Source organism: Myotis daubentonii, chromosome 1 (genome assembly GCF_963259705.1).
Source record: "Myotis daubentonii chromosome 1, mMyoDau2.1, whole genome shotgun sequence".
NCBI classification, from domain to species: Eukaryota; Metazoa; Chordata; class Mammalia; order Chiroptera; family Vespertilionidae; genus Myotis; species Myotis daubentonii.
In genome coordinates, this window is record NC_081840.1 from 47,852,791 (window position 1) to 47,879,960 (window position 27,170).

A 27,170-nucleotide genomic window follows, 5' to 3' on the forward strand; every position below is an offset into this window, starting at 1 on the left:
GGGGGCATATGCTCAATGCAGGAGCTGCCCCCTGGTGGTCAGTGTGCTCCCACAGGGGGAGTGCCACTTAGTCAGAAGCCGGGCTCATGGGAGGCCAGTGCAGTGGTGGTGGCAGGAGCCTCTGGCGGGCAGTAAGGAGCAAGGGGTCCCGGAGTGTGAGAGCCCCAGACTATAACAGGGATGTCTGACTGCCAGCTTAGGCCTGATCCTGGCAGGCAGAGACCCCCTGAGGGATCCCAGACTGCGAGAGGGTGCCCCCCAAGTGCATGGATTTTGTGCACTGGGCCTCTAGTTGTTTAATAAAATTATAGAGGTTTAAGTGTACAACTCTATAATGCACTGTGTGTTCACCATCCAAAGTCAAATCTCTTTCTGTCACCATATATTTGACCTTACTTTATAACTACATGTAGTTTACTGTATCCTATTTATTTCCCTAAATTGGCTGACCTATATGCACAGCACTGAAACTGACTATGTGAAATCTGATGGAAAACAATGTAAATGTAAGAAATTAATTTCATATGTGAAAGAGTTAAAAAACCCCTCAAAATAGATGGAAAGTGATGCCAATATCAGTGGACATGCTGAAAATTTAATCTCTGTTCCCGTGATAGGGATTACATTTTAGAACTGATCTGTCACCTGTTGCCCTACAAAATAATGAATAAAAATGAGCTTGGTCTTAGAAACAAAGTGATTCACCCATATGCTTTTCATTTGCAAGGGCTGGATATTTTCTGGTGTAAAACTGAAAAAGAAAAGGACTAAAATAGAGTATGTGAGCTCAGGATGCACAAAGGAGAAATGAAGCTAACGGGAGGGCTTATCAGTCAACTTAAGAACATACCTACCAAAGGCCTCCCTCTGAAATTCACGGGTTGAGTTTAAAAGAACCACCTCTTTCCTTCTGTTAGGAAGACAAATCTGACGAGAACACATCTAAAGGTCACAGGAATCCCAGACCCATTTGCAAATATACATCTTAAGTTCCTTACAGACCACAGGAATTTGATTGGGTTTGCAGTGGTCAACGACCTTCACTTAGTCCAGGGCACTCTTGACAGTCTTAAGTGAAACATTCTCAGGGGAAAGTCATAATGAGCACAAGGAAACACCCCCCTGCAAGGACAGTGAGCCAAGCCCAGACACAGCTGCCAAAGGACCGTGGGCAGCGAGGCTCACTCAGCAGCCTCATGGTTCATCCACTTTATGTCTCTCCAACAGCTAAAGCTGGGTCATTATTGGCCAGATGCTACCTCCACAAATGCAAACCAACCTTAACAGCAAACACTCTAACAAAAGAAAAAGGTGTGACAAGAGCAAACACTCTCTCCACCACCCTGTCCAACTCACCTTCACCAGGAAAAAGGACACACCATACGTCCGGAGGGACCGGGCGAGTTTGACGTACTTGACCTTGGCTTCTATTTCACTCATCTCTCCATAGTTCTTGTGCTCCTGCGGAAGTGATAGTAGCAGGGACTAGTTATTGCAGCTCCACCAAGAGGTGGACTTGGTGAGAGGTAGTTACTAAATGTGGTGCATAGAGTGTGGCTACGACTGACCAATAAGCAACATTTGTGTAGTAGACCACTTCACGACACATGTTCCAACTCACCAAGAGTCAGAGTACATGGGAAATTCTAATGCAGTGCTTCTGAACTAGAATTTGAGCCAAAACCCCTACAGATTTCATAACTATAGGCACCAATGCACACATGTGCAAGATGGCAGGAACAAGCTCCATAATTACAATCCAATTTTCAAACAACCCCATGTATCAAAACCAACACTTTAAATGAGAGCCAGAAAAATGTCTTTGTCCAGGGAAGGTAGCATGCTAACATCCATCTACAACATACAGTATTCCAGAGAGCAGGTTACACAAATGGGTATACATCATCACTCTGGGAAACAATACTTGGTAAAAAAATAAATAAATAAGATGTATACATATGAAATTTACATTTCAACTTATATTTACATTTCAACATCAAAGAAGATTTTGATGTTTTGAATTTACTAGTGATTGTTTCATGGCAAAGTTGACGGCAGAGCTTTTCTTACTGGTTGCCTAGAATAAACAACTCTCTTTTAGAATAAACCTGAGTTTTAAAAAGGTACCACTTCCCAAATTCTAGCTTCAAAAACCAACCTCTGGACAAAGAAGCAACTTGTAGCTTCTTCCTTGGTGCATTTTTAATGGCAAATCACCTTGTTTGAAAGCTACCAAGATAATACCTTGTAAATTAAATGCATGCACATATTTTTTCTCAGAAGGGCTACGTAACCTTTAGCAAGAAGGTGGGGATTAAGATAATAAATCTGCCAGACGTAGAACTGTCAGCTCCTTTACTCTTGAGACACTCATCATTTAGTATATAAGCTGAGTACATGTCTGGGGTACAAATCTATCATGTATGGAGGCGCTTCTCATACTAATACATGAGGGTAGGGAGTGAGAAGAATGATAAATTCACATTCCCAGTACCTGAAATATTCTCTTTTCAGCTCCTCTCTGCTTGATGTATTCTTTGGGCAGGAATTCCTTTAGACTGAGAGAGAGGAAGGGGAAAAAGTACAGCATTTATGTTCTGTGATGAGAAGGAAAGAAAAGTCTTTTCGTAAAACTCACAGTGAAGTCACTAACTTTCCCAGTATTTTCTAATTATAATTAATAACAAACTGCCACATCCCACAATGCACTTAATAGGACACAGATATAAAACCAGACTGATAAAAAGGGTGAAGCTAACAAAGGTAAATGGAAAAGAGTTTCTAGGATATAATATAACTAGAGGCCTGATGTATGAAATTCGTGCAAGAGTAGGCCTTCCTTCCCCTGGCGGCTGGCACCAGCTTCCTTCTGGCACCTGGGACCCGGGCTTCCCTCCGGCCACCAGCACCCGGAACCTGGGCTTCCCTCACAGCCCCGGCTTCGTCCAGAAGGATGTCTGGTCTAATTAGCATGTTGTGCTTTTATTATTATAGACTAGAGGCCCAGTGCACAAATTTATGCATGGGTGAGGTCCAGCCAGCCTGGGCCCAATCGGGGCGGATTGGGGCTGGGCCTGTCGGGAGGAGGAGATGGCAGGACGTTGGCCGGCCGGCCCACCCTGATCGTGGGCCCATCAGGGCCAGGCCAGCTGGAGGAAGGAGCCTTGGGCAATTGGCTAGCAGGCCCCGCCCCCAATTGGGGTTGGGGGGCCAATTGGAGGCGGAGCTGGCCATGGGGAGGGGCTGTGGGTAGTGGGCCTGCTGGCCCTGCTCCCAAATGGGGTGGGGGGGGCACCAATCAGGGACAGTGGCCTTGGGGGGGGGGGGGGCGGGTCATGGATGGTTGGCCAACCAGCCCTGCCCCTGATTGGGGTGGGGGGGGCGATCTGGGGTGGGGCTGGGCAGGGGAGGGGCTGCAGGAGGTTGGCCAGATGGCCCCGCCCCCTATTGGGGTCAAGGATGCAATCAGGGATGAAGTGGCCAGGGGGAGTGGCTGCAGGAGGTTGGCCACCCAGCCCCACCCCCTATTGGGAATGGGAGTACGATCAGGGGCAGCCCAGCCAGGGGGAGGGGCTGTGGGACTATTGTGGTGGGGTGGGTTGATTGGGGCAGGGCTGGCTGGAGGGGAAGGGAGGGGGCATTTAGCCGGCTGGCCCCACTCCTGACCGGAGTGGAAGAGTCCAATCAGGGGCAAGCCAGCAGAGGGAAGGGGCCACAAGGTTGGCCAGCCGGCCCCACTCCCTGATCGGGTGGTTCGCTTGCCACAGTGGGTGTCATAGCAACCAGTCGTTATGGTTGTTATGGCTATTACAGTCACTGGCTTTTTATATATATAGACTAGAGGCTGGGTGCATGAAAATTAATGCACTGGAGGGGGGGTCCCTCAGCCTGGTCTGCCCCCTCTCACAGTCCGGGAGCCCTCAGGGGTGGCAGGTGACCTGGTGACCAGAGGAAGGCGATGCCCCCACCACACCTCTGCTGCTGCCACTGCCGGTAGCGCAAGCCTCCATCGGCCCTGGTTACCTGAGCCTTGGACGGCCCTGGGCAGCTGGGGGGCTGATGGCGAGTCCAGCCACACCAAGCACCTGTCGTGCCCCTCCCCCCCGGCTGGGCTGAAAGGACTGGGGGACTCTGGCGAGGCTGAGGGGACTGGGCACCGCCATCTTGTGGCTATGGGCAACGCCATCTTTTGTGATGGTGTAATGGTCAATTTGCATATTCCCTCTTTATTAGATAGAATAGTAAAGGGTACAAGAGTGTACAGTATGCTATTCTGTAAGACAGGGAGGACAGGATGTATTTTTCATTTTATATTGTTAATATGTATTTTTAAAACAATAGAAAGATATTCCCAGTACTAATAAAAATGATTCTCTATAGAAAGAATGGAAAAACAGGGAGAGGGGGACAAGGATAAAAAATAAACCTCTGTAAATATTCCTTATAGCATAGTTGTTGTTTTTTCACTTTAGAATCACATTAAATTGCAAAGAGGGGCAAAAAGCAACCTAAAAATCTAGAGCAAACTGAAACAAATCAACTTAGCAGTATATCAAGTTGACAGCATTACTACAGAGAAAAATGATTTCAGGTAACATTGAAAACAGTCTTTTCACTATGCATCCCTAGTGAGATATACTTAAAGATGAAACGAACCACAGTGACTTGTCAAACACTGACACCATTATTTTACAACACCCTCCCTCTTCTCTATATATATGCACACTCTATAAAAATTAGGATATTATATAACATGTTGTATACAATTAAGATAAAATGAGTAATTACCTTAGTTGTTAGTAACCTAGATTTTTAGCATAAAAGAAATAAAAATATAAAGCCAAAAAGTGTCCATGAAAACCCTGCAATCCTTCATTTGAATTGGAAATAAAATCTGGCATATCAGATTCATTTTCTTTTTCTGAAAAACATTTATTTTCTAGTTGTGTCCTCTTAGGAGGCTAAGAGCAAGGACAACCTGCTGGCAATAAACACCCCTAGCACCTTGGCTAGGTGGCCTTCAAATACCACTCCCCACTCAAAGAAACCAGAGATCCTCTGAGAAATGGCTGCTTCTAGCCCTGAGCCAGCAAATGTATCAAATGTTTCTGGAGAGGGTCAGGGCAGGGCCTGGTTCTGGCTATATTAAGATTTGAATAGTGATGATGCCTGTTCAATTTTCAAACTACCTATAGACAAAAGCCGTAAGTACATTTCCTGGAATTTCAGGGATCTAGGCCTGAGTACCAGCAGAACACTCTGGCCTTGTCAAGAGACCCCAAGTCAGTCAGCTGGAAGGACCTGAGAAATATCCAAGCAGCACCTGGGATGTGATGACTATCATGAAGCAGCTTTGTGGACAGAAATGAATGGCTGAGAGAACTGGAAGTCATCCATGTCAGGAAAGAGGAAGCTGAGTTCACAGAGAGGTAAGGTGACTTAGCGGGGGTCCCGGGACTTGTTAGTAGCAGGGAGCCTTTGACCTCCCAGACCCAGAGCAGGTCCACCTGAACACAGAGCTGTTGCAGGCCTTCCCCAGGAGGACACTTGCAAGGACAATGATGCAGTATCATGAGTAGGCCCAGGGCTGTGGGGCTCTGGACAGTAGCTCCTATACCATCAAAAAGGGAGACGCGGCTGAGGTTAACAAAAAGAGCCCCACGGGAAACTGTCAGGATGATGACTGTTACTAGAAGAACAACAGACAGTAGTGTCCAGTGGCCAGGCAGGGAAAGAATGTGCTGGGCATTTATGGCAAGAAAATTCTGTGCAAGAACAAGCTGCCCTTAATTGAAACTCTGCAAACTAACCCTCCCATTCATCAGTAGGTACTGAATCTCTCACGCTTTGGTAGGTACCGAAAACAACTTCCAGTTGCTTACACTAAATGTTGCAAGAGTCTTTTGGGGGGAGTTTATTGCGAGGCATTTTAAAATGTGAAGTGAGTGTGTGTGAGCATGTGTGGTGTGTATTTTCCCCGAGGAATTCAGCAGGAAGGTGGAAGGAGCAGCAGCCCGTCATCACCGCCTGCCAGGCGGCGGTACAGCAGGTCCCGCTCAGCAGTTTTCATTACCAAACCTGAGTTTGAAAGGCTCCTAAGCATCTGGGACATTCACACAAGTGAAATCTGCCAGCCTTCGCTGAGAAAACGGGTTAGATTGTCAAACCTGATTGGAAATTTTTCTCCTAATTAAGCAAGCTCTGGACAAGCGAAGCCCCTCCCACTGCCTCCTTAGGCATTCCCACCTCATAAGGGCAGCTGTTGAGAGGCAGTTGCTTAGACCAGGGGTTCTCAACCTGTGGGTCGCAACCCCTTTGGGGGTCGAACGATCCTTTCACAGGGGTCGCCTAAGACCATCGGAAAACACATATATAATTACATATTGTTTTTGTGATTAATCACTATGCTTTAATTATGTTCAATTTGTAACAATGAAATTGGGGGTCACCACAACATGAGGAACTGTATTAAAGGGTCGCAGCATTAGGAAGGTTGAGAACCACTGGTTTAGACCTTACACCTCCTTTAAACCCTACTGCCAGCCTTTTAGTATTGCCTTTTCTGGGTGTAATAATAACAGAGCCTCCACTCCACTAAGGTGGCAGACTGGTCAATGCTCCTCTTGCTCTCTAAGATGCCTGAATGTTGAAGGTTTGCAGTAAATAGATTCTGCTTTCATGAGCCCCCACTTCTGCTCTGGTCAAGTCCGCTGTAGTTGTTCTCCAATCTTGCTGCTGCTATGTATTATATGACTATATAATAACACAACATAGCCCATAAGCTGCTAAAATAGTACAAGAAGAGAGCTAATGAATGCTTCTTATAGTAAATATTTTTAAAAGTTATTAAATTGAATATAGGTGAGATAACTATAAAATCATGAAAACATTGTCTTCATTTTGCTTCACAAATGTATTTTTTTACTTCTCTTAATCCTCACCCGAGGACATGCTTAGAGAGTGTGCGTGTGTGGGGAGGGGGGGGGGCGGGGAGGGGAGGAGGGGGAGAGAGGTGAGAGAAAACATCATCGATCAGTTGCCTTCTGCACCCACCCAAACCAGGGATTGAACTTGCAACCCCAGGCATGTGGCCTGACTGAGAATTGAACTGGCAACCCTTTGGTGCACAGGTTGGTGCTCAACCAATTAAGCCACACCAGCCAGGCCATGATTGTCTTTAAATTCTCTCCTAGATTATGCCATTCATACAAGAAAGACAATGTAGAACTCCAATCAGGAGAATCCTCACAAAAAAGAAACTTGGATTCCGTACTTTAACTTTTTGGATTATCCAACCAACAGTCTAAATAATTCTGATAAAGGGTTTTCACTATTAAAAGCTGCCATTTACTGACAGTCAAACACTGTTTCAGGTGATTTACATGTACAAATAGATTAACTGAATTCTGACAAAGCCCTTGGAAAAAATATCCCACTTTATACAAGGAACAAAAGGCTCAGTGAAACTAAGCAATTTTCCCACAATCATAGCCAACAACTTAAGCCTGGTCTGTGGGCTCCAAAGACCAGGCTCTTAGCCACTCAACAGCCCAGTCCCTCCTAGTTACCTCTGAGTCAAAAGACTTATCATGTGATCAATATTTCAGAACCTTTAGACAAAGAGAAATAAAATCAGAGAAACACACAATCAATGCCCAAAAGCCACTGCATAAGGGACAAGGAATTTAATAAACACATTTGGGGGAGTGAGGTCTGGATTCAAATCTAGATGTTCACTGACACCTCATTTTCTCACATGTATAAAATTTAAGCTGCTTCTACAAGTAATTCCAAAAGAGGTGTCCTACAGATGTCCTCTGGTCCGGCAGTTAGAACATAAGCACAACATTAACTGCTTCTCACCTATCCTGGAGGTGACACCATGTACTTAGCTGCATGACCACAGGCACGTGACCACCTCCCTAAGCTGGTTTTATCACCTGAAAAGAAGACAGGATCCCTTCCTGGGAGTGTTATTATTTACATGAACCGAAAACCATGGCTGCCCCTCCTCCCTGAGGAGTGAGGACATCAGCACTCACACACACAGCCATGCAGTGTCTGCCCAGCACAAGGTGCAGAAAAGAAGAGGACGGAAGGCAGAGGGTGCCGCAGGGACAGCGTCACCCAAAGGACACTGGGACACCCAGGAGTCCTCAGACCAACCTTTATGTTGAATCACCAGATTTGCTATCACATAAGGTTCTCAAAATGTGGTCTCAGAACCGGCAGCACGCTGAATCAGAGGCTCTGGTGGTGAGGCCCAGCAGTGTGTGTTTTAATAAGCCCCCTAGACCAGCGGTCGCCAAGCGGTGGTCCACTGACCACTGGTGGTCCGTGAGGTCCAAAAGGTTGGCGACCGCTGCTCTAAACGATTCCAATGTGCAGTAAAGGTGGAGAACCACTAGCATGGTGTGCTGAAGGCTCTGATGATGAAATCAGACACTCTTGGGTTTGAACCCAGACTCAAAGATGAAAATGTCTGTGTGATTTACTAAATCCTGGCGGTTAACCGACATGATGACATAGGTGGAAGGAAACCTTGGTTGAGCTGGGAAACACTTAGGGTGGGAAGAAGAAGGAGAGAGAGAGGATGGCATGGGAGAAGCACAGGAAAGGGTTTGAGGCCCTATCTCAGTCCCACAGAACCAGTCCCAATGCCCTTTAGTGTAAGGCAGGGAATGTGCCTGGAGGTGCAGAGATAGCTCCGGGCTGGGTACATTCAGAGGTTCCTGGTTTGAAAGTTCTGGAATCTGAAAGCATTTTGGGAGGAAGGCACCATGCGTAGCAGGCTGCTGCTAGGAGGACCACCGAATGGTCACACCTCCCCAAACTGACAGAAGCTCTAGCTCACAGGATGGAAGCAAACAATAAAGAAACTAGTGGGTGAGGGACAGGAGGTAAGACGGAGACAGTGAAGAACAAAAGCGGAAATGCCTGCTTCCTGGTTGAGTATGAAGACAGAATTGGTAGTCAAATTATTCTGACAAAAACACATAGAAGACCAACTCCAAAGGAGAAATATGTGTTTGAACATATGCCAGGAGGAAAGCTGACTGAAGACCTCCTAGTGCAGTGGTTCTCAACCTCCCTAATGCCACGACCCTTTAATACAGTTCCTCACGTTGTGGTGACCCCCAACCATAAAATTATTTTCGTTGCTACTTCATAACTGTAATTTTGCTACTGTTATGAATCGTAATGTAAATATCTGATATGCAGGATGGTCTTAGGCGACCCCTGTGAAAGGGTCGTTCGACCCCCAAAGGGGTCGCGACCCACAGGTTGAGAATCGCTGTCCTAGTGTGTCAAAAACTTTGCTTATTGACAGTAAAATTATCTTGAGCTTGAGGAGAAATTTTCACAAGTCCACTCTGAATTCTTCCTCAACAGAGATTCGAAACCCTTGGTCGCTTTGCTTTCTCAGTAAAATACTTCTGCAGAACATGCACACAGAATGAGAGGCTATGGTAATCGAGGACGGCAGGCCTCCGCAGCCTGTGACCCACCTGCCTGCACCCGACCACTGGACCATTGACTCCTGTCTCTCAGAGCCATGGGGCCTCTTTGTCCGACCTCCAATGCCCATTAACTTTTCCTCTGCCACATGTTTGATATCCAACCTCAGTTGAATATAAGCTTTCATCAACTCACAAAGACTATCACAATGATCTTTTTTAAAGAAATGCTCAATGTAGAAACATTTTGAACCATAGAGAACAATATACACCTCATAATGTATATACCTATCACCAAGGACAAAAACATGTTAACATGTTATGATATTTGCTTTGTGATTGCTAACTCTCTCTCTGTTTTTAAAGAATTAGAGATTAAAAATTTAGCTGAATTCCCATACCATCCTTCTTTCTCCCCCTAATGGGAGTCACTTTCCTGAAGTTAGTTTCCCTGCATATTTTATGTTCCGACATCTCCTTGTATCTATAAACAATATCCTCTGTTTCTCTTTGTATTTTTAAATTCAACAGAGTCATATTCTGAAATGTCTTGTTTCTTCTGTAAAGTACTTTGGTGTTTTCATACATTTAAGCATGTGCCCACCTGCTGGGTTATAAACTCTATCCTTATTGAGATTGCATTCTGGGTCACTTATGAGGCTATTTTCCCATAACTTTATAAGTCAGTTGAATTTCCTCTTCTCTAAGGAATCTAATGCTATCCCTGGGTGATATTTTGCTTAGGTGATTTTTTCCCTTTTAATATCATTTTCTGGATATTAACTTGTTCTTTGTAGAGTACATTGCAAATATGCAAATTTCTTCTTCCAGTCTGGAGCTTCACTCTTAACTTCCAATATTTTAAATTTAACAAAGGTAGGTTTATCAACCCTTAGTACTTTTATACCACCTTACATCAATAATAGTGTTTTCATCACTATAGCTTTGTAAGAAATTGGGATAGTCCTCCACGTATCTTCAATCAGTGTTGGTCATTCACGAGCCTTGACTAGTCCATGTTAAGTTTTTAATAGTTGTATTGAGATATCCATATTTTCTGAAATAACCTGGGCCTAGTTTTTGTTTTGTGGGTTTTTTTTTTAATGCTATATTTTAACTGATAAAGCTATTTCAAGATTATAGATCTATCTGGACTTTCTAATTATCGATTTTATCTAGATTTTAAATTTTTTTGCTTCAAGTTTTCATTTTATTCTTTATAACTTTTAAAGATCTGCCCTGTTTTCATTACTAATAATGTTTATTTTTCGCTTTTTTCTTATTTTGTTGCTCTTGATCAACCTTACCGGATTTTCACATATTTTGTTAATTTATTCTAAGCAGCAACTTTTTTTGTTGATTCTGTGATTTGTACTTCATTCCTTTCTCTTGACTAAAACCTTTTCTTTCTTTTGATCTTGTTCTACTTATCACTCCTGAGGGAGGTTGTGTTCAATTATTCCAATAAAATTGTGTGTCAAAAATTCTCCTTGTAACACTGTCTGTTTTTCTTTCATGTACTTTAAGGTAATGTTAGGTGCATACGGGCTTATTATTAATATACCACCCTGGTGAATTAGTCCTTCTATCTTTATTTACTTTATTTAAAAATATATACTTTTATTGATTTTTAGAGAGAGAGGAGGAGAGAAAGAGAAACATCAATGTGAGAGTGGAACCTTAATCTGCTACAAACTGTTTCATGTTGCTATTTCATATGTTTATTTCACATGTTTATTTGCCAGACTGCAGTATCAAAGGCAGCAAAGAATTCGTATGTATCTCCTTCTACCTTCCCTATGTATGTATTCATATGTATCTCCTTCTACCTTCCCTATTTATGTATTCGTATGTACCTCCTTCTACCTTCCCTATGCCTGGCACAACACAACAATGAAGTCCTCCATGAGTTGAAGAGCACCACGTGGCATGCTTGCTGAAAGCACAGAAGAGCATGGGGGTGTGTGTTGTTATACGTCATGCTCCCACAGACTGTCCCTTTCTGGAATCCTGCAGGTGACGGAAGAAAACTGTCACGGAGATACAGCACATCAGACTGGATCTGGGAGAGTGGCTGTTTCGTGGCTTCCAGCTCTCACTGGTTCTGTGCCTTGCTTCTATCTCTCTTATGCCTATTTTCTCCATCTCTAGAACTGACAGGGGACATTAAATAATCCTTAAATCCATGAAAACTGAAAATCTTTCCATCTCTGATTTTCATTATTCTTAATAAACACCTTCACCAAGGTGGTATTGAGTCCAGAAATCATTAAAGGGCCTGAAGAAAGGTATGAAAGGCTCTCATACAGCTCCTCTATATTCCCAGGTTTCAATCTTTCCAGGCTCTTCCTTTGTTCCTCCAGCCCCAGAGGCGCTAGCTGCTTCCTGTAGTTGCAGACTCCTCGATGCCTTAGAGCCCCCTTCTTTCCTGTTTATTTACTGGTTATCAGCTTTGTACCAGGTTAACAATTCTTTCCATTCCATTTTCTCGGTTTAAATAATTAGTATGGTTTCTGTTTCCTGCCTAGATGCTAATTGAAAAAGGAAAATAATACCTACCTCATGGAGTTGTGGAGAAAAAAGAAGTCCATATGCTGTTGACTTTGAGCAAAAATGCTAAAGAAATTTTCAAAAATTAAAAGAAATGTACTCGCTAAATGTACCTCATCCAGACATTCTGTGGGTGAAATCTCAGCCTGGCTGTGTCTTCAACCTGGCTCTGTGACAAGTCCAACCTTCTCACTATTTTTCTGTTTTAAACTTTGAATTGTTCAAGCAGATGGGACATAGGAAAGCAAATGGGGAAAAATCTAAAGCCTGGCCAACATGGTCCAGACAGTCACCAGGGACAGCTCAGGCACATGGCCCCAAGAGGCTCCGACTATCCAACACGCAATCAGGGAAATGTGGTCTCGCTGCTTTGTTTTAATTACAAGGAGACAAACATCCTCGGGAACTTGTACCTGCACAGTATGCACAATAACGTACACAACGAAACATCTACATTGGGTGAAAATGCTTCATTACCTAGACTAGATTTGGTCTAATTAAAAAGTAAATCAAATTCATTTGGGAAAATATTTGCCACCAGGCATAATAAGCTTGTTTTAATTTGGAATCTTAGTAAGAAGACACATTCCACTAGAGGCATGAGCTTCATACTATAAACTCAGAAGTATGAAAACTGACTAAATACAATTGCTTAACTTTGGCTACCTTCAGAGTATTACGAGAAGGGACGTCTTTAATGGAGTGTCAGTATACCACATTCAATGTGCCCATAGGTCGCAGGGAGACACTGTGAGAGCAAACCAATACTCCAATTGTGCTTGTCATCCCCACACTAATAGTCAGCGGTACAAAACCATTCACTGTGATATAGCTGGCACAACCAGTGACACTCAGGGAAAAACCAAAGGACCTTGGAATCACATTTTAGAGTACTTTCCTAATTTTGCTGCATATTGGGAGACCAGTGACAGGGACAACTTTGAAAGTGGGATTCCCTTTGTAAATGATAGGGCCCAATGTAAGTAGTCAGAAGCCACTTGTAGAAAAGAACTCTATACAGCTGAACAGGCTGCTTCCTCTCTGTGACTCTTCTGCCACATACATCATATAAAATACATTGCTTTCTAAATTCACAAGGGGGCCCTGGGAATTAGCCATCCCAAAACTCTAGAGAAAAGGCATTAATGAAATGACTGGGGTAGCATCACCATTGTAGGCACCCAGTGAATGGCTTCATTTAAGATCACCTTCTCATCAGGGCCACACAGGCTACCAAAAATGGGCACACATCTTATTTAAAAATTTTATCTCAGACATCTCACATAGCAGAATTTTCACCAATACATCTTCTAGGGTAAGAGAAACAAAGGAAAACAATAAACAAATGGGGGCTACATCAAACTGAAAAGCTTCTGCACAGCAAAAGAAACCATCATCAAAATTAAAAGGGAACATACTGTATGGGAGAACGTATGTGGCAATGATACACCTGATAAGGGGTTAATTTCCAAAATATATAAAGAACTCATACAATTCAACAAAAGGAAACAATCCAATTAAAAAATGGGAGAAGGATCTGAGTAGACACTTCTCCAAAGAGGACATACAGATGGCCAATAGACATCAGAAAAAAATGCTCAATGTCACTAATAAGAATGGCTATCATGAACAAATGACAAGTGTTGGCGAGGATGTGGGAAAAAAGGGAACCCTAGTACACTGTTGGTGGGAATGCAAACTGGTGCACCCAGTGTGGAAAACAGTATGGAGTTTCCTCAAAAAATTGAAAATGGAACTGCCATTAGATCCAGCGATCCCACTTCTGATTGGTAAATCCCAAAACACAATCAGAAAGAATATATGCACCCCTATGTTCACAGCAGGATTGTTTATAATAGCTAAGATCTGGAAACAGCCCGAGTACCTGCCCATCAGATGATGGAATATAAAAGCAATGGTACAGTTACACAATAGATTACTATGCAGCTGTGGAAAAGAAGGATCTCTTACCCTTTGCAACACCATGAATGGACCTGGACATTATTATGCTAAGTGCAAGAAGCCAGAGAAGGACAAATTTCACATGATTCGACTTCTATGTGGAATCTAATGAACAAAATAAACTGATGAACAAAATAGGTCCAGAGGCATGGATGCATGCAACACAGTCACAGATCTCAGAGGGGATGGGGGTTGAGGGGAAGACTGAAAGAGATTAACCAAAGAACTTATATGCATATATGCACAGCCCCATGGACACAGACAATAATGTGGTGAAAGCCTGGGATGGGGTGGGGGCTGGGTGAAGGGGACATCTGTAATACTGTCAACCAGAAAAAATAAATTAAAAAGTAAAGAGATGGATATACAGAAAAATAATTATTTTTTCTCCATTGTCTCCTGTTCTTCATCAGTCACTCAAAGAAACAGAAACAAAAGATGGATGCCGTTTCCTCCAGGGCCTGATGAGTTCTTGGTGTTTATCCATGTCTGGGGCCACAATCCACAGTGTCTGAGGAGACTTCACAATCCACATGTATCTGAGGAGCCAGATGTGAGGCGAGAATGTGGGAATAGGAAACTTCTAAAAGATGGTGTACACGTGGTCTTTCATAAGGCGTCTGGGTGTCAGAACAGAGAGAAAGGCAAGCTTCCCGCGGCTGCTGCAGGAAGGAAGCCAGACGGACTGGGTACAAATGGGCCCTGAGGAACACTTGGCCATATGACTCGTTTGGTGAATGTAGAATAGAAGAAGTGACAGGACCTGCTCAAAGCCATTCTCAAGGTCACCATACAGTATATTGCAGGACAACATCACTTTGGAAAAGCTCCCTGGGACCCATTAACCCAAGGGAAGAGTTGTTTAGACCAAACAGCATGTTGGCCAGGCACTGTCTGCCACCAGGAGAAAAGCCATGTTTTCTTCTTACTATGTAGATAGGGCATATGCTGAACCCCATTACTTCCCACCAAGGTGAAAGTGGGGACAAGGCCAAATAAGCCTTTATGTTATCCTCTCGGCTCCCTACACTTGGACACAGTACAATGGATGACCTGCTCAGCACATCTCATGTTGGCACATCCTGCAAGAAATCTGGCCGCACTCCCCCCGCCCTGCCCCTGTCAGCATAGCATCAGGTCCCCACTCCCACAGTCTACAAGTTGCATTTTAGGTAACCTCATGATATTGATCACTCTCGGAAGTGATTTCATTTTGGTTCAGCCAAATGTTTCATCTGTCCTAGGAGGAAGTAGAAGAGAAATGGAAAAGGCGCGAGGGTGATGAAGGAAAGGAACTTTACCAGAGGAAGACACATACAAAGCCCTTGGAGAAGCCCAAATCAAAACAGGAGAGAAGATCACATCAGACAAACGGCAGCCAATGTGAGACTGGGCCTGTCCTCCTGAGTATTTCTAGAAAACCAATGCCCATGATCTATGAGACCAGGATAGATCTGTGGGGTTAGCTTTTTCTTCAATCTCCAAGCCAGAAAAAAACACCCCATCCTATATAATAAAAGGGTAATATGCAAATAGACTGAACGGCTGAACAACCAGAATGCCTGTGGCCCCTTGCCTCGCCTGCCCTGACCCCCAGCGGGCCCCCCCCCCACCCCGATCGGAGGCAGGGCAGCTGGCAAACCGCCCACAGCCCCTCGCCCCGGCTGGCCCTGCTCCAGATTACCCCCCACCCCAGCTGGCCGGCAAATGGCCCACATCAAGGCAGGCCAGCTGGACCCCACCAGTGCACAAATTTGTGCACCAGGCCTCTAGTCATTTTATAAAAGAACACCAAAGACCTGATGGGGGAAAAGAGTGGAGAAGTGTTTCACATCATCCTTTCAGAGCAACAAAGAATTTGCAAGATCGTGATAAAGAATGTGAAATTCTGTCCTTTATGCTCTGCGTTCTCATATAGGAATCTTAATAAAAAAGTTAAAAATGACAAAATTTGGCCCTACATGAAGAAGAAATTCTCTAATGGGCAGAGGTTTCAGAAGATGGAGGAAGTGAGTGACTGAACTCAGAGGAATGCTAAGACAGGCCAGACCAGATAGCTCGGTGGGGGGTTCCATATTCTATGGTCTAGATCAGCGGTCGGCAAACTCATTAGTCAACAGAGCCAAATATCAACAGTACAACGATTAAATTTCTTTTGAGAGCCAAATTTTTTAAACTTAAACTATATAGGTAGGTACATTGTTATTAACTTAATAAGGGTGCTCCTAAGCTGGCCTTTGCTAAAAACGTCCTCAATCTGATTGAGGTATGTTCGCTGAGGTCGACCCCTTCCAACTCTCCCATCCTCAACTTACGCATGAATCACGCGCCTCTCCCACACTGCGTCTCCTGTCGCCCAACCAACCGACACCCCCCACTTCTTCTAATGCCACTTCTTCAAAGTAGACTTGCCCAGGCCGAAAACCGACTTCTGCACATGGGCCACGAAGTTTTAATCGCACTGTACGTGCGCACCCGCACATGGTATTTTGTGGAAGAGCCACACTCAAGGGGCCAAAGAGCCGCATGTGGCTCGCGAGCTGCGGTTTGCCAACCACTGGTCTAGAGGAACTCACGGGCTGCCTGAACTGGGAGCAGGTAACCTTCAGTCATCCCAACACTGAATTTCCAGGCCACCTGCTTTCCCCAAGGTTGAGTTTGATCATACACTCAACTGAGTAAAAGCCAACAATCTCACAAATGACTGAAACTACGGTATGTATTTTACGTAGCTACCTCAAAAATAAATAATGATAAGAAAAAAGAAAACCAAAAGATCATTTACTCTAGGAATCCCGGTTTGTGTTTATGCTCCACATGAGGTCCAAATTGTATCTGGGCTTGAAATCCACCAAACTCACAGGCTTTCTCGAAGGAGACAGGGTGGGAGCCATTCAGGATATCATCCCGAGCCTGCAACACAAGAGGAAGCAAAAAGCATCAGGAGCTTGGGGGGACAACACATTCTGCCTGCTGACAGGTTCCTGCACCTGGACGCACCCACTCTGTGCAGCAAGGCATCCAGGACACGGTGGTGACGGCAGCACAGCAGGAGTAAGGCAATAAGAAAACAAGTCTTTGCCCCAAATTGCCTACAGATGGGCAGCCTCAGCAGTGCCCTGTATATGAAAACTAAAGCTTGAGTATATTCTAGGAAGGCAGAAGTGGGTCATGAACAATGGAAGCAAAGAGTAATCCTTGTGAAATGACCACCTCCATGGGGGGACGGGGGTGGGGGGGGGGGGTACAATATACTTTCTATAACCCTAAATCATAAAAGGAACAGAAAAATTACCTAGAGGTAAAAATCAACCCAAACCCCATCCCAAGATATAAAAGGAGGAATGAGGAGAGAGACAGTCAGACACAGGAACTCACTGCTGCAGATATTTAGGGGAAATGGTAAGCAAACGCACAGTCTTAGAATGAGGAACTCACTGTGTCTGAAGTTCTTCTCTCACTTCTTGACCCATCCCTGCTGTTACTATTTATTTTCTTCCTTTCTTTCTTTCTTTCCCTCTCAGATGGACATGCTAACCTACGCTCTGAGCCGTCTTATTGCCCTACCTTTCTTCCTTCCCTCCTTCCAGCCTCTTTCCTCCTAACTCTCCTTCCATACCTTTCTTCCATCCATTAATTAAAGGATCGGCAAACTTTTCCTGTAAAAGGGCAGATAGTCAGGTCAGGTGGGCGTCCTGTCTCTGTCAGAACTACTGAATTCTTCCCTGGAGCACGAGAGCAGCCACGGACAACACACAAACAATAATGCATGAGGGATTTACCAATGTGTAATGTTAACAAATGAGCTGTGTTTTAATAAAAGTTTATTTACATACACAGGGGACGCTGTGGCTCGACTTTTTCTGTGGGCACATATGTGGGGAGAGGGGAGGAGGAAAGGAAAGAATAAAAGAAGTGAGACTGGGGGACAGGTGGATGTTTTCCTTGAGCCAGAAGAAACCTTGGGGACGGTCTAGTGGGAAGCCCACATCTTACGCATTGGGGAACCACAACTCTGATAAGTTCAAGGACTTGTTTGAGCTTAAATAATTAGTTAATAGCCGAAACCGGTTTGGCTCAGTGGATAGAGCGTCAGCCTGCGGACTGAAAGGTCCCAGGTTCGATTCCGGTCAAGGGCATGTACCTGGGTTGCGGGCACATCCCCAATAGGAGATGTGCAGGAGGCAGCTGATCGATGTTTCTCTCTCATCGGTGTTTCTAACTCTCTCTATCTCTCTCCCTTCCTCTCTGTAAAACCTCAATAAAATATATTTTAAAAAAAAATTAGTTAATAGTAAAGCAAAAAAAGGTTATTGAGAGAATTTTGCTCAGTTAATGAGAAGCACTGATTTTCTGACCAATTTTTGCTTGTATTCTAAGGTGTTAGCTAAGCCAGTTTTAGTGCATTTGAAGTGGTGAGCTAGCTAAGGGCCTTGAAGCCAGGCAGAGAGAGATAGTAGCAGCCCCCAGGTCCCAGTCTGGGAGGCCACAGAAAGGCCCTCTTCTGGATGGCCAGCAGCTCATGTCAAACACCAGCCTGCACCACAACCAAACACGTGTGAGGAACCCAGGAGCCATGCCCCTGGAACGGCATGCATGCACATGATAGAAGCCAGAGCCAGCTCCCACGCAGCCCCAATCCCAGCCCCTGCCAGCACCTTCCTGAACCCTCACCAGCCTCCAGGTCTGAGAATCAGAGGGAGAGGTACCTGAACATAGAGCAGGTTCAGCTGCACCGGGTCTCTCGAGTCCACGTTCTGATCCGAGTAAAAGAACTTCCGTCTAAGCAGCAACGTTTCGTTTTCATCAACTCCTTGTTCTCTGAATGTCCGGCTGTGATCCAGCCAATTCACTGCAACACAGCACCACAGATAAAAGAGCCGTGTTTATTCTTCCTCTGGGTTTAGGGGATTTATCAAGACAGCAGCATAATACAGACCAGATTTCTATAATGCTGACATTCAGGTACAGTTACTTCTTACATTAGAGCTGTGTGTTCTAACTTTGCAAATAATTTCACATATGCCCTCATGTACCATATGACACAGTGAAAGGAAATGAGAGAACATTCCAAGCCATTCTGAAACTTAGTTAAAGCCCCACAATGAATTTATAATATGCCCCTTCCTTCTGGGGGTTAAAAGGAATAACGAAATCAATGCTTTATGCCAAGACAACCCAGTTAGCATTTTCCTTTAAGTCAGAGTGGATACTTCTGTCTCATCAGGTGAAATAATTTATAAGCTTTGAGCATAAGAATTACCTCCAACCCTAAATAGAAAAAAAGGAGGAAAATGAAAGTAGTTGGGGGGAGGGGACACTAAGGTAGCAGTGGGTGGAAGAACCCTGCCCATGGCCCAGCTTGAATCTCACTCAGTCAGAAAACGCACAGCTGATGTCAAGGTGCGTAGGCCTCTACTCTCCCCACAGCTCTCATTCCCACAGCCCTCCCGGGGCTCCACACGTACATTGTGAGTAAATATGTATTACAAGCCTCACTAGATTATACGCAACCTTAGCACGGGGAATGTGTTGGGTTGACCTCATTTCCCATAGTACCTAGGAGAGTATCATGCACATTATAAAAATCCTTGGGATTTGTCTATGAAGGTCTCCCTGGGAAAGAAGTATGCAACTGGAAATCAAATAAGGTAGAAAAAAAGCGAAAGGAGAAAGGGTCAGAGGAAATGAAAGTCCCACTGAGGATCAATAAACATAAAGACAATGACGACATCTTCCCAATGCAGCAGCAAGAGCAAGAACAATGGAAGAGAGAGGTTGAGAAGGTCTAAGTGGCCTGCACATGAAGTAAGATCCCCTGGCGGGGGGAGGTGTCAGGGAGCCAGTGCACACAGCACAGACCTTTTGGGGACACATGGAGTATACAAATGGCTTTTCCAAATATTAACAGTGTGGCCATACAAAATTATTTTCCTGTGGCAAAATTACATTACCGTTTTGTAACCCCCAAGGAAATAATGTATCCAGGCAGTTGTCATGAGTGGCTGTTAACATCACAAAAAAAGGAGACAACCAGATACAAGTTCCTGATGGGAAGTACAGCAGGTCCTTGAATAACGTCATTTTGCTATAATGTTGATGAGATGCTGTAGGAGCTGAAACCTTGTTTATATCAACTGGTCTATGGTAAAATTGGTTTCATTACATGTCATTTTGCTGAATGTCGCAGAGCCTATCGATGATGTTAAATGAGGACTTAATGTACACAACATCACATAGGAAGGAGACTGTATTTTTAAAAAATACACATACACATGAATCTAATCCAGCCTGCAGATCTCAGGAATTAAAGGGGATGGAAGAACATATTAAATGACACCATGGGTATGCAACCAACAAAATCCAGATTACATGAAACTCTATACAAGTAACAAGATGGTGTCTTGCCCCTAAAAATTTGAAGACGAAAAATTTAAAAGATGTAGGGAAGTTCTCGACACTAAAAGAGGCAAGCAGTGTATCATTCAACATAATTTGGATCACAGTTCAAACACTGTTGGAAAAAGAGATTTTAAAGACAATGGAGAAATGTAGACATGATTTGTCTATTTGATATTGAGAGATTACCTTTTTAGATGTGAAATGGCATTTCAGCTACTTTTTCTTAAGAGTCTCAATACGTTAGTGACACAGACCAAAATATTTACAGATGAAATAAAAAACAGAAAGAAAAAAAAAAACAAAAGACACAAACACCTGCCCGGGTCATACCGATGATGGGAGGGGCGGCGTGGCAAACCCATGTGCCTGCCTCCCCTCCCGCCCAGACACTTACAGTCGTCATCCGTGTGGAGCTTAGCCTTCAGCTTCTCCATTTTCCTCTCGTCTCGTAACAGCGTCCTGTCTTTTTTTAGCGTCCCCGTCCCTTCCTCTTTCTTTTCTTCGATTGTTTCTTGGATTAAAGAGTATTCTTCATAGTTTGTTATTCCTAAAAATATAAGTTGGGTTATATGATCAGAGGCTACACACCACAATCGCCCTTATCAGTGTGGGTCCTGTCCTACCCAAGGAGTCCCTGGTGGCAAAGGACAGAAAGGAGCGTTAGGCCAGGTGAGGGTCGGGACCACCCATGGAGCACGTATCAAATAACTCTGGCTAAATGAAGTATGTCCAGGTAGTTAAGTTACACTCATAATGTCAGGTTCCATTCTCCTGTCCTGTTTTTAAGAAACAAGGAGAGCCCTAACCGGGTTGGCTCAGTGGATAGAGCGCCGGCCTGTGGACTGAATGGTCCCAGGTTCGATTCCGACTAAGGGCATGTACCTTGGTTGTGAGCACATCCCCAGTAGGGGGTGTGCAGGAGGCAGCTGATCAACGTTTCTCTCTCATCAATGTTTCCAACTCTCTATCCCTCTCCCTTCCTCTCTGTGAAAAATCAATAAAATATATTTAAAAAAACAAGAAACAAGTAGAAATCATGCAGAACAAGGCAAGACAATGTCGAACAAGAAGGGGCTGAAGGAACTGGGCTTCCTTTGAATCCAGAGGAAACAAAGACAGGCCAGGCTACTTTCTTCAAATATGTGAAGGGCTCCATGTAGAAAGGAAACAGAGTTGTTCTCTGAGGAGATAAACAGAAGCTACGAGAAGAAAAGCTCTGTAACAACCAATTATATATAGGCTGTCCCCAGGAGTCTTTATAGAGATAATAGAATGCCCAACAGTGGTGAGAGACTGAATCATATGACTTCAGAAACATTATTTTCTACTAGAGGCCCAGTGCATGAATTCGTGCACCGGTGGGGTCCCCTGGCCTGGCCTGCAGGATTGGGCTGAAACCGGCTCTCCAACATTCCCAAAGGGGTCCCGGATTGTGAGAGGGCACAGGTCAGGCTGAGAGACCCCACCGGTGCACAATCGGGGCCAGGGAAGGACGCAGGAGGTTGGTCAGCCAAGGAGGGACCACGGGAGGGCTCCAGGGCATGTCTGGCCTGTTTGGCTCAGTCCTGATAGACCAGACACCAGCAGCAAGCTAACCTACTGGTTGGAGCATCTGCCCCATGGTGGTCAGTGCACACCATAGCAACTGACTGACCAGTCAACTGTCTGCTCCCTGGTGGTCAGTGTACATCATAGGGAGCAGTTGAGAGGCCTTAGCATATCATTAGCATATTATGCTTTGATTGGTTGAATGGCTGACCAGACAACCGGACACTTAGCATATTAGGTTTTTATTATCCAGGATTTTAAAATTCCTTATCTTTTTTGAATGTTTTTATTAATTTCAGGGAGGAAGGGTGAGGGAGAGAGAGAGAGATAGAAACATCAATGATGACAAAGAATCACCAATTGGCTGCCTTCTGCATTTCCCCTACTGGGGATTGAGCCTGAAACCCATGTGCCCTGACCTGGAATCGAACCATGACCTCCTGGTTCTTAGGTCAATGCTCAACCACTGAACCACACCAGCTAGGCAAAAATTCCTTTTTTTTTTTGAAAGGGAAATAAAAGCTCTCAATTTTGACTTAGTAGGAGAGTTCAAATGTTTATAGACCAGTTAGTGAGTTTGCAAATTGAGAGAATAATCAGACTCTCTTGGGAATGGCAGACATCAGTGCGTTAGGACACACTCGAGATGGTCTCTGCAACGAATGGGGGGGGGGGGGGGGGAGTAGAGGTGTGTGATTCACACAAAACAAAAACGGGAATCGAGGCAGGTGCATACTCACCTATCCTGCTGCAAATAGTCACCAGGAGCTCCCCAACCGTCTTGGAGTCGTCCACCATCACCGTCTTCACAGCCCCATCCAGCATCCGGATTTTCTGAGGCCTCTGTTTCTTTTTGTATTCCAAGATATCCTAGGACAAACCACACAAACAGGTCATACTGCATGTGGGACAAGATAATGGACGTGGACACTTTCTTTAAAAAATGAACTTTCCCAAGCACGCTCTGATTTCTTCCTTCAAAGTGTTCATATTTTCGCCACTAAAACGGAAATGCCCAGGCTAAATAATTGCTTTCATCAAGATTTCTTAAAAACCTGATGGTGCAACTATACCCAAAGAATACACTGATTAGCTCATAATTAGTGAAAACTAACCTCTGTAAAGTGGAAGCAGCATATGCCCTCCTGACAGGCTGGGGATGCTCTGCTCTAATGAGAATTAGCAGAGGAAAATTCCTACCTGCCTTTATAAAGACAGCAGTGGGTGTCTCCAAGTATCTCTTATTCAGTTATGAGCAATGTTTAATTTCCGTGTCATGGAGCCCATAAATAATACCCCCATAATTCTCCACAGTCGTGGTGTATCACAGTAGAACTGGTTTTCATTGTAATGCCAAAGCCAAATATGGGTAATACCTTTGCAAGTTATTTTTAAATAGAGACTTCTTTTTTTACCACACGTCTTAAAAATATTGGAGGGAAGTGTTAATTGGCAAACATACTTCACTCTTGTTTTATGGAATACTGACCAGTCAGATATGTGCATTTCATATACCAAAACCCAGCATCTCGAAGATTCAGCTAAACAGAATATTGAATATTTTTTACTCATTAGTTCTTTCCCCTTCCATACCACAACTATTTTTTGTTGCTACTTTTATGAATAGTTATTAAACTTACATCCAATATGAACTTTCTTTTACAAGAGTAAAACACCAATTAATATTCAATCCCTGGCTACCGTCAGTATTATATTTTTATTTTTCCTCTAATCCATCATTACTTTCTATCACCACTCACCAGGGAATACTTCCTACATACTCACAGGAAAATGCTGTGTCTTCTTTCATAACTACCAAATCCAACAAGGGCACTTAGAAACAGTTTTAAATACTAACCCCAAGTTGCTTTAATTACTCTGTGGATTTTCAAGAACTTGGACTGCTGATATTTTCTATCACTACCTGGACAGCCCTTATGAAGTACATTGCATCAAGACTACTAATAAGATGCCCTTGAATCAAAATCAATTGTTGGGTCTCTCCTTTTCTTTCAAGCATAATTATATTGGCTTCCATGGAAGGCTGAGGAAAAAGCGATGAAAAAAAGAAAAAGAAGATCAGCAGCGTACCCCATTTCGCAGCATGTAGTAGTCCAGTGTTCTGCCCGCTTCCAGCCAGATTCCTTTCCTGGGGTCTTCATCAGAGAGAAACAGCCCATAGTCAGACGCTGGAAGGTTAACAGAAAGAAAAATAGGAGACAAAGCAACGATGAAGCCATCACTGACACAGCCCGTCTGCTGACTGGGCTAGAACGCGAGTCTTCTCCTTCGACAGGGAAATGCTTCGTTTTGACACCACAAGCAGCCACTGGGACTAAAGCAGATGAGGAGGAATAAGAACTGAGCTGCAAAACCAACCCCCTCCGACAAGGTTGATGTTGCTGACCACCAGTGGGCAGTACTTAGGTTAGAACTGAGAAACTATCAAGGACAAAGCAGTCCAAATTTCCTTCTAACCGAATTTGGCTTTGTTCCTTATACTTGTTCTAAAAACCAGGCCAAGGACGTGTGAAGGATGACAGGACAGACAGGGAGAAATGCAGAAGTGACCATCAAAGCCCAGCGCCACTCGGGCACAGAAGGGCCCGGGGAACCATTGCACTTGGAATAGTCCCTCCGTCCCGCCAACGCGTGTGACGAAAGGTAAGAAGGGGCTCCCTGTGAAATGGAGCCTCTGCGCTCATGTCACCAAATTATGAATAAGGTTGGAAAATTAAAGTCCATGTTCTCCATAGAAATCCCCTAAAGTGACCCGGGAGTACAAAGGGTGGCAGAGGGAAGCAGTCGCATTTCCTGTCTAAGGACGTGTTTTTTTCTTAATGTGATTCCAGGAAACCCCAGAGACCCAGGGGAGTCGGAGCTCCTGCTGTTTCTCAGCAAAACAGCTTCAAGGTCTTCAAAGGTGTCTTCTTCCCGAGCTGCAAAGCAGCCCAGCCCAAGGGTAGGGCACCTGGAGGAAAACAGCAACTGCGAAGTGAAGACACCAGAAATGATTGAACTAGATCTAGAAGGAAGGCTGGGGAAGTAAGCAACTGTTATTTCTGGGTAATCTAGGAAAAACAGAGGCTTTGAATAATTTAAATGATGCTTTCTACCTAAAGGTCAGCAGTTTTGTAAGAAACAGATCTCTTGAAGGAGACCCATTCTACCTGTAATTATCCTTGTTGTGTTTGAGTTTTATGCTTCCAATTTTTAAGGTAAGTCTTATACCACTTTCAGACTAAAGGTCTATCAAACTGGGAGTAGTCCCAGTTTCTCAAGTGTCAGGCCAATAATCACTAAGTAAAGGAAGGAAATGTAGAGAGAAGATAAAGGGAAATGGAAAAACTGTATGAGCGGCTTTTGTTTAAATTCAGATGAATGGGGGTCAGTGATTTAACGAAACACTAAACAAAACATATAAAACAAATGCCCTTTTAAAAAACTGTTTCAGATAAAATTCATAAAGCCCCCCCGCCCCCTTAATAAAGGTTCGAGATAAAATGTATAAGCTCCTTTGAAGTACTGCATACATAAGGCGGCCCTGGTTCCTGCTGGCGGTTCCGGGCTTGTCAAGCTGCTGTATGGGAGGTCCTCATGCACCCGAAACAGGGCTCAGGATCTACAAAACCAGCAGCTACACTGGTACGTTAGAGGCCAATGAGATGGTGTGTCAGAGGGGCTTGCACACTGCCTAGCACGATGCTGATCTATGGGCCAAGAGGATGGCATCGCTCAGCGGCAGGTGTGGTCATTGTCATCAGAAGCCTCGCACAGGAAGCAAGCAGTGTCCAGGCGAGGAAGACATTTCATTGGAAACGTAGACACTGGTGGGCATGTTTACCATCCCGAGCCTCCGTTTCTTTCACTATAAGTGAAGATGACACAAACACGCTTCAAGAAACCAGTGAGTCACCCGCGGCTACCTTGGCCAGTTTGCGCCTCGGGCACCCGCTCCCGGATGAACCGACACGCGTCGTACACGGCGGTGGACGGCTCGAACTGCATGGTCTTCACCACGTTGCAGTGGCGAACACAGATCTTTAAGGACAGGGCCACCATCTTCATAGGTGATCCGAAGACTCTCACTTAGAATGTCTGGAAAACACAAAGAGACAAACCCTGATGCTCATGACGATTGTTCGTTTTGAGGGGGGAAAAAAAACACACTACCAGGGGTGGGCAAACTTTTTGACTCGAGGGCCACAATGGGTTCTTAAACTGGACCAGAGGGCCGGAACAAAAGCATGGATGGAGTGTTTGTGTGAACTAATATAAATTCAAAGTAAACATCATTACATAAAAGGGTACGGTCTTTTTTTTTTTTTTAGTTTTATTCATTTCAAACAGCCGGATCCGGCCCGCAGGCCGTAGTTTGCCCACGGCTGCACTAGACTCTGAATCAGCTTTAAAAATAAAATCACTAGACTGAATCAGCTTCAGGAGAATAAAATAGCTAACGAGAATGTTGTGAGTAAAAACACAAATTAAAAACTAGATTTTTTGAAAAACTTTAAAATAAGAGCAGCATAGAGTTTTGGGGTTGACAGTGTGGCCACTGGAGTCCCTTGAGAGGAAAGAACTCAGGAGTCACCAAGCCTCCTTCTCTCAGGCTGCTCCCTACTTGGGGTTTCACTGGGAGTGGCATTTCCCAGGTGACTGCCCCTCAGGTGAGAGGCAGAGAGCCTTGGGCATGCACCGCTGTCTCCTGAACATGCCCCTGGCGGCAGCCTCAGTGCTGGCTCCCTGCCCACCAGCTCCTGGGGACACAGGACGAAGCACCAATGCTGTCCCGAATGTTCCCGATGGCAAAAGAGTTCCACCAAACCAGGTCAGAAGACCTGGCTTCCAGGCCCAACCACATCCCCAGAGACTATAAATCTGAGCAAGGCATTTTGGCCACTCTGCCTCCATTCCCCCCAGAGAAGGTAGCTACAGTGGTATCAGCCCTGCATAATTCATGGAAGAACTGAATCCTGAGGGGAACACCAATGCCAGACTAATAAACAGCCATCACTAATGAGGCCAGAACGGCCCGTTTTAAACACCCAGCATAGCTAACAGCTGCACTCTTTTCAGGGGTCTCAAAGTGAAGAAAATGCCAATTCAATTATTTCATTTAGACAAACTATTGGGATATTTTGCTTCTCATCCAGTTCAATGGCTTTAGAAAACAAACAGGTTTAGGCTAGGTTTGAAATAATGCATAAATGATTTCTTTTCAAAATTTAAATCCAACGCGTTAGTGCA

General features: G+C 44.4%; 1 protein-coding gene across 14 annotated transcripts in view; it reads right to left on the bottom strand.

Annotated features, from left to right (window-relative positions):
* Positions 1–27,170, bottom strand: part of TLN2 (talin 2) — a 421,164-nt gene that overhangs the window by 159,720 nt on the left and 234,274 nt on the right. For all 14 annotated transcript variants that reach the window (XM_059699497.1, XM_059699520.1, XM_059699515.1 and 11 more), the window contains 8 exons: positions 25,847–26,018; positions 24,012–24,109; positions 22,661–22,790; positions 20,767–20,919; positions 18,680–18,822; positions 16,756–16,883; positions 2,495–2,558; positions 1,357–1,461 (listed from right to left, as the gene is read on the bottom strand). In XM_059699497.1, coding sequence (XP_059555480.1) covers positions 1,357–1,461; positions 2,495–2,558; positions 16,756–16,883; positions 18,680–18,822; positions 20,767–20,919; positions 22,661–22,790; positions 24,012–24,109; positions 25,847–25,988 — 963 coding nt within the window. In that variant the 5' untranslated portion in view covers positions 25,989–26,018. The remainder of the gene's footprint in view (positions 1–1,356; positions 1,462–2,494; positions 2,559–16,755; positions 16,884–18,679; positions 18,823–20,766; positions 20,920–22,660; positions 22,791–24,011; positions 24,110–25,846; positions 26,019–27,170) is intronic.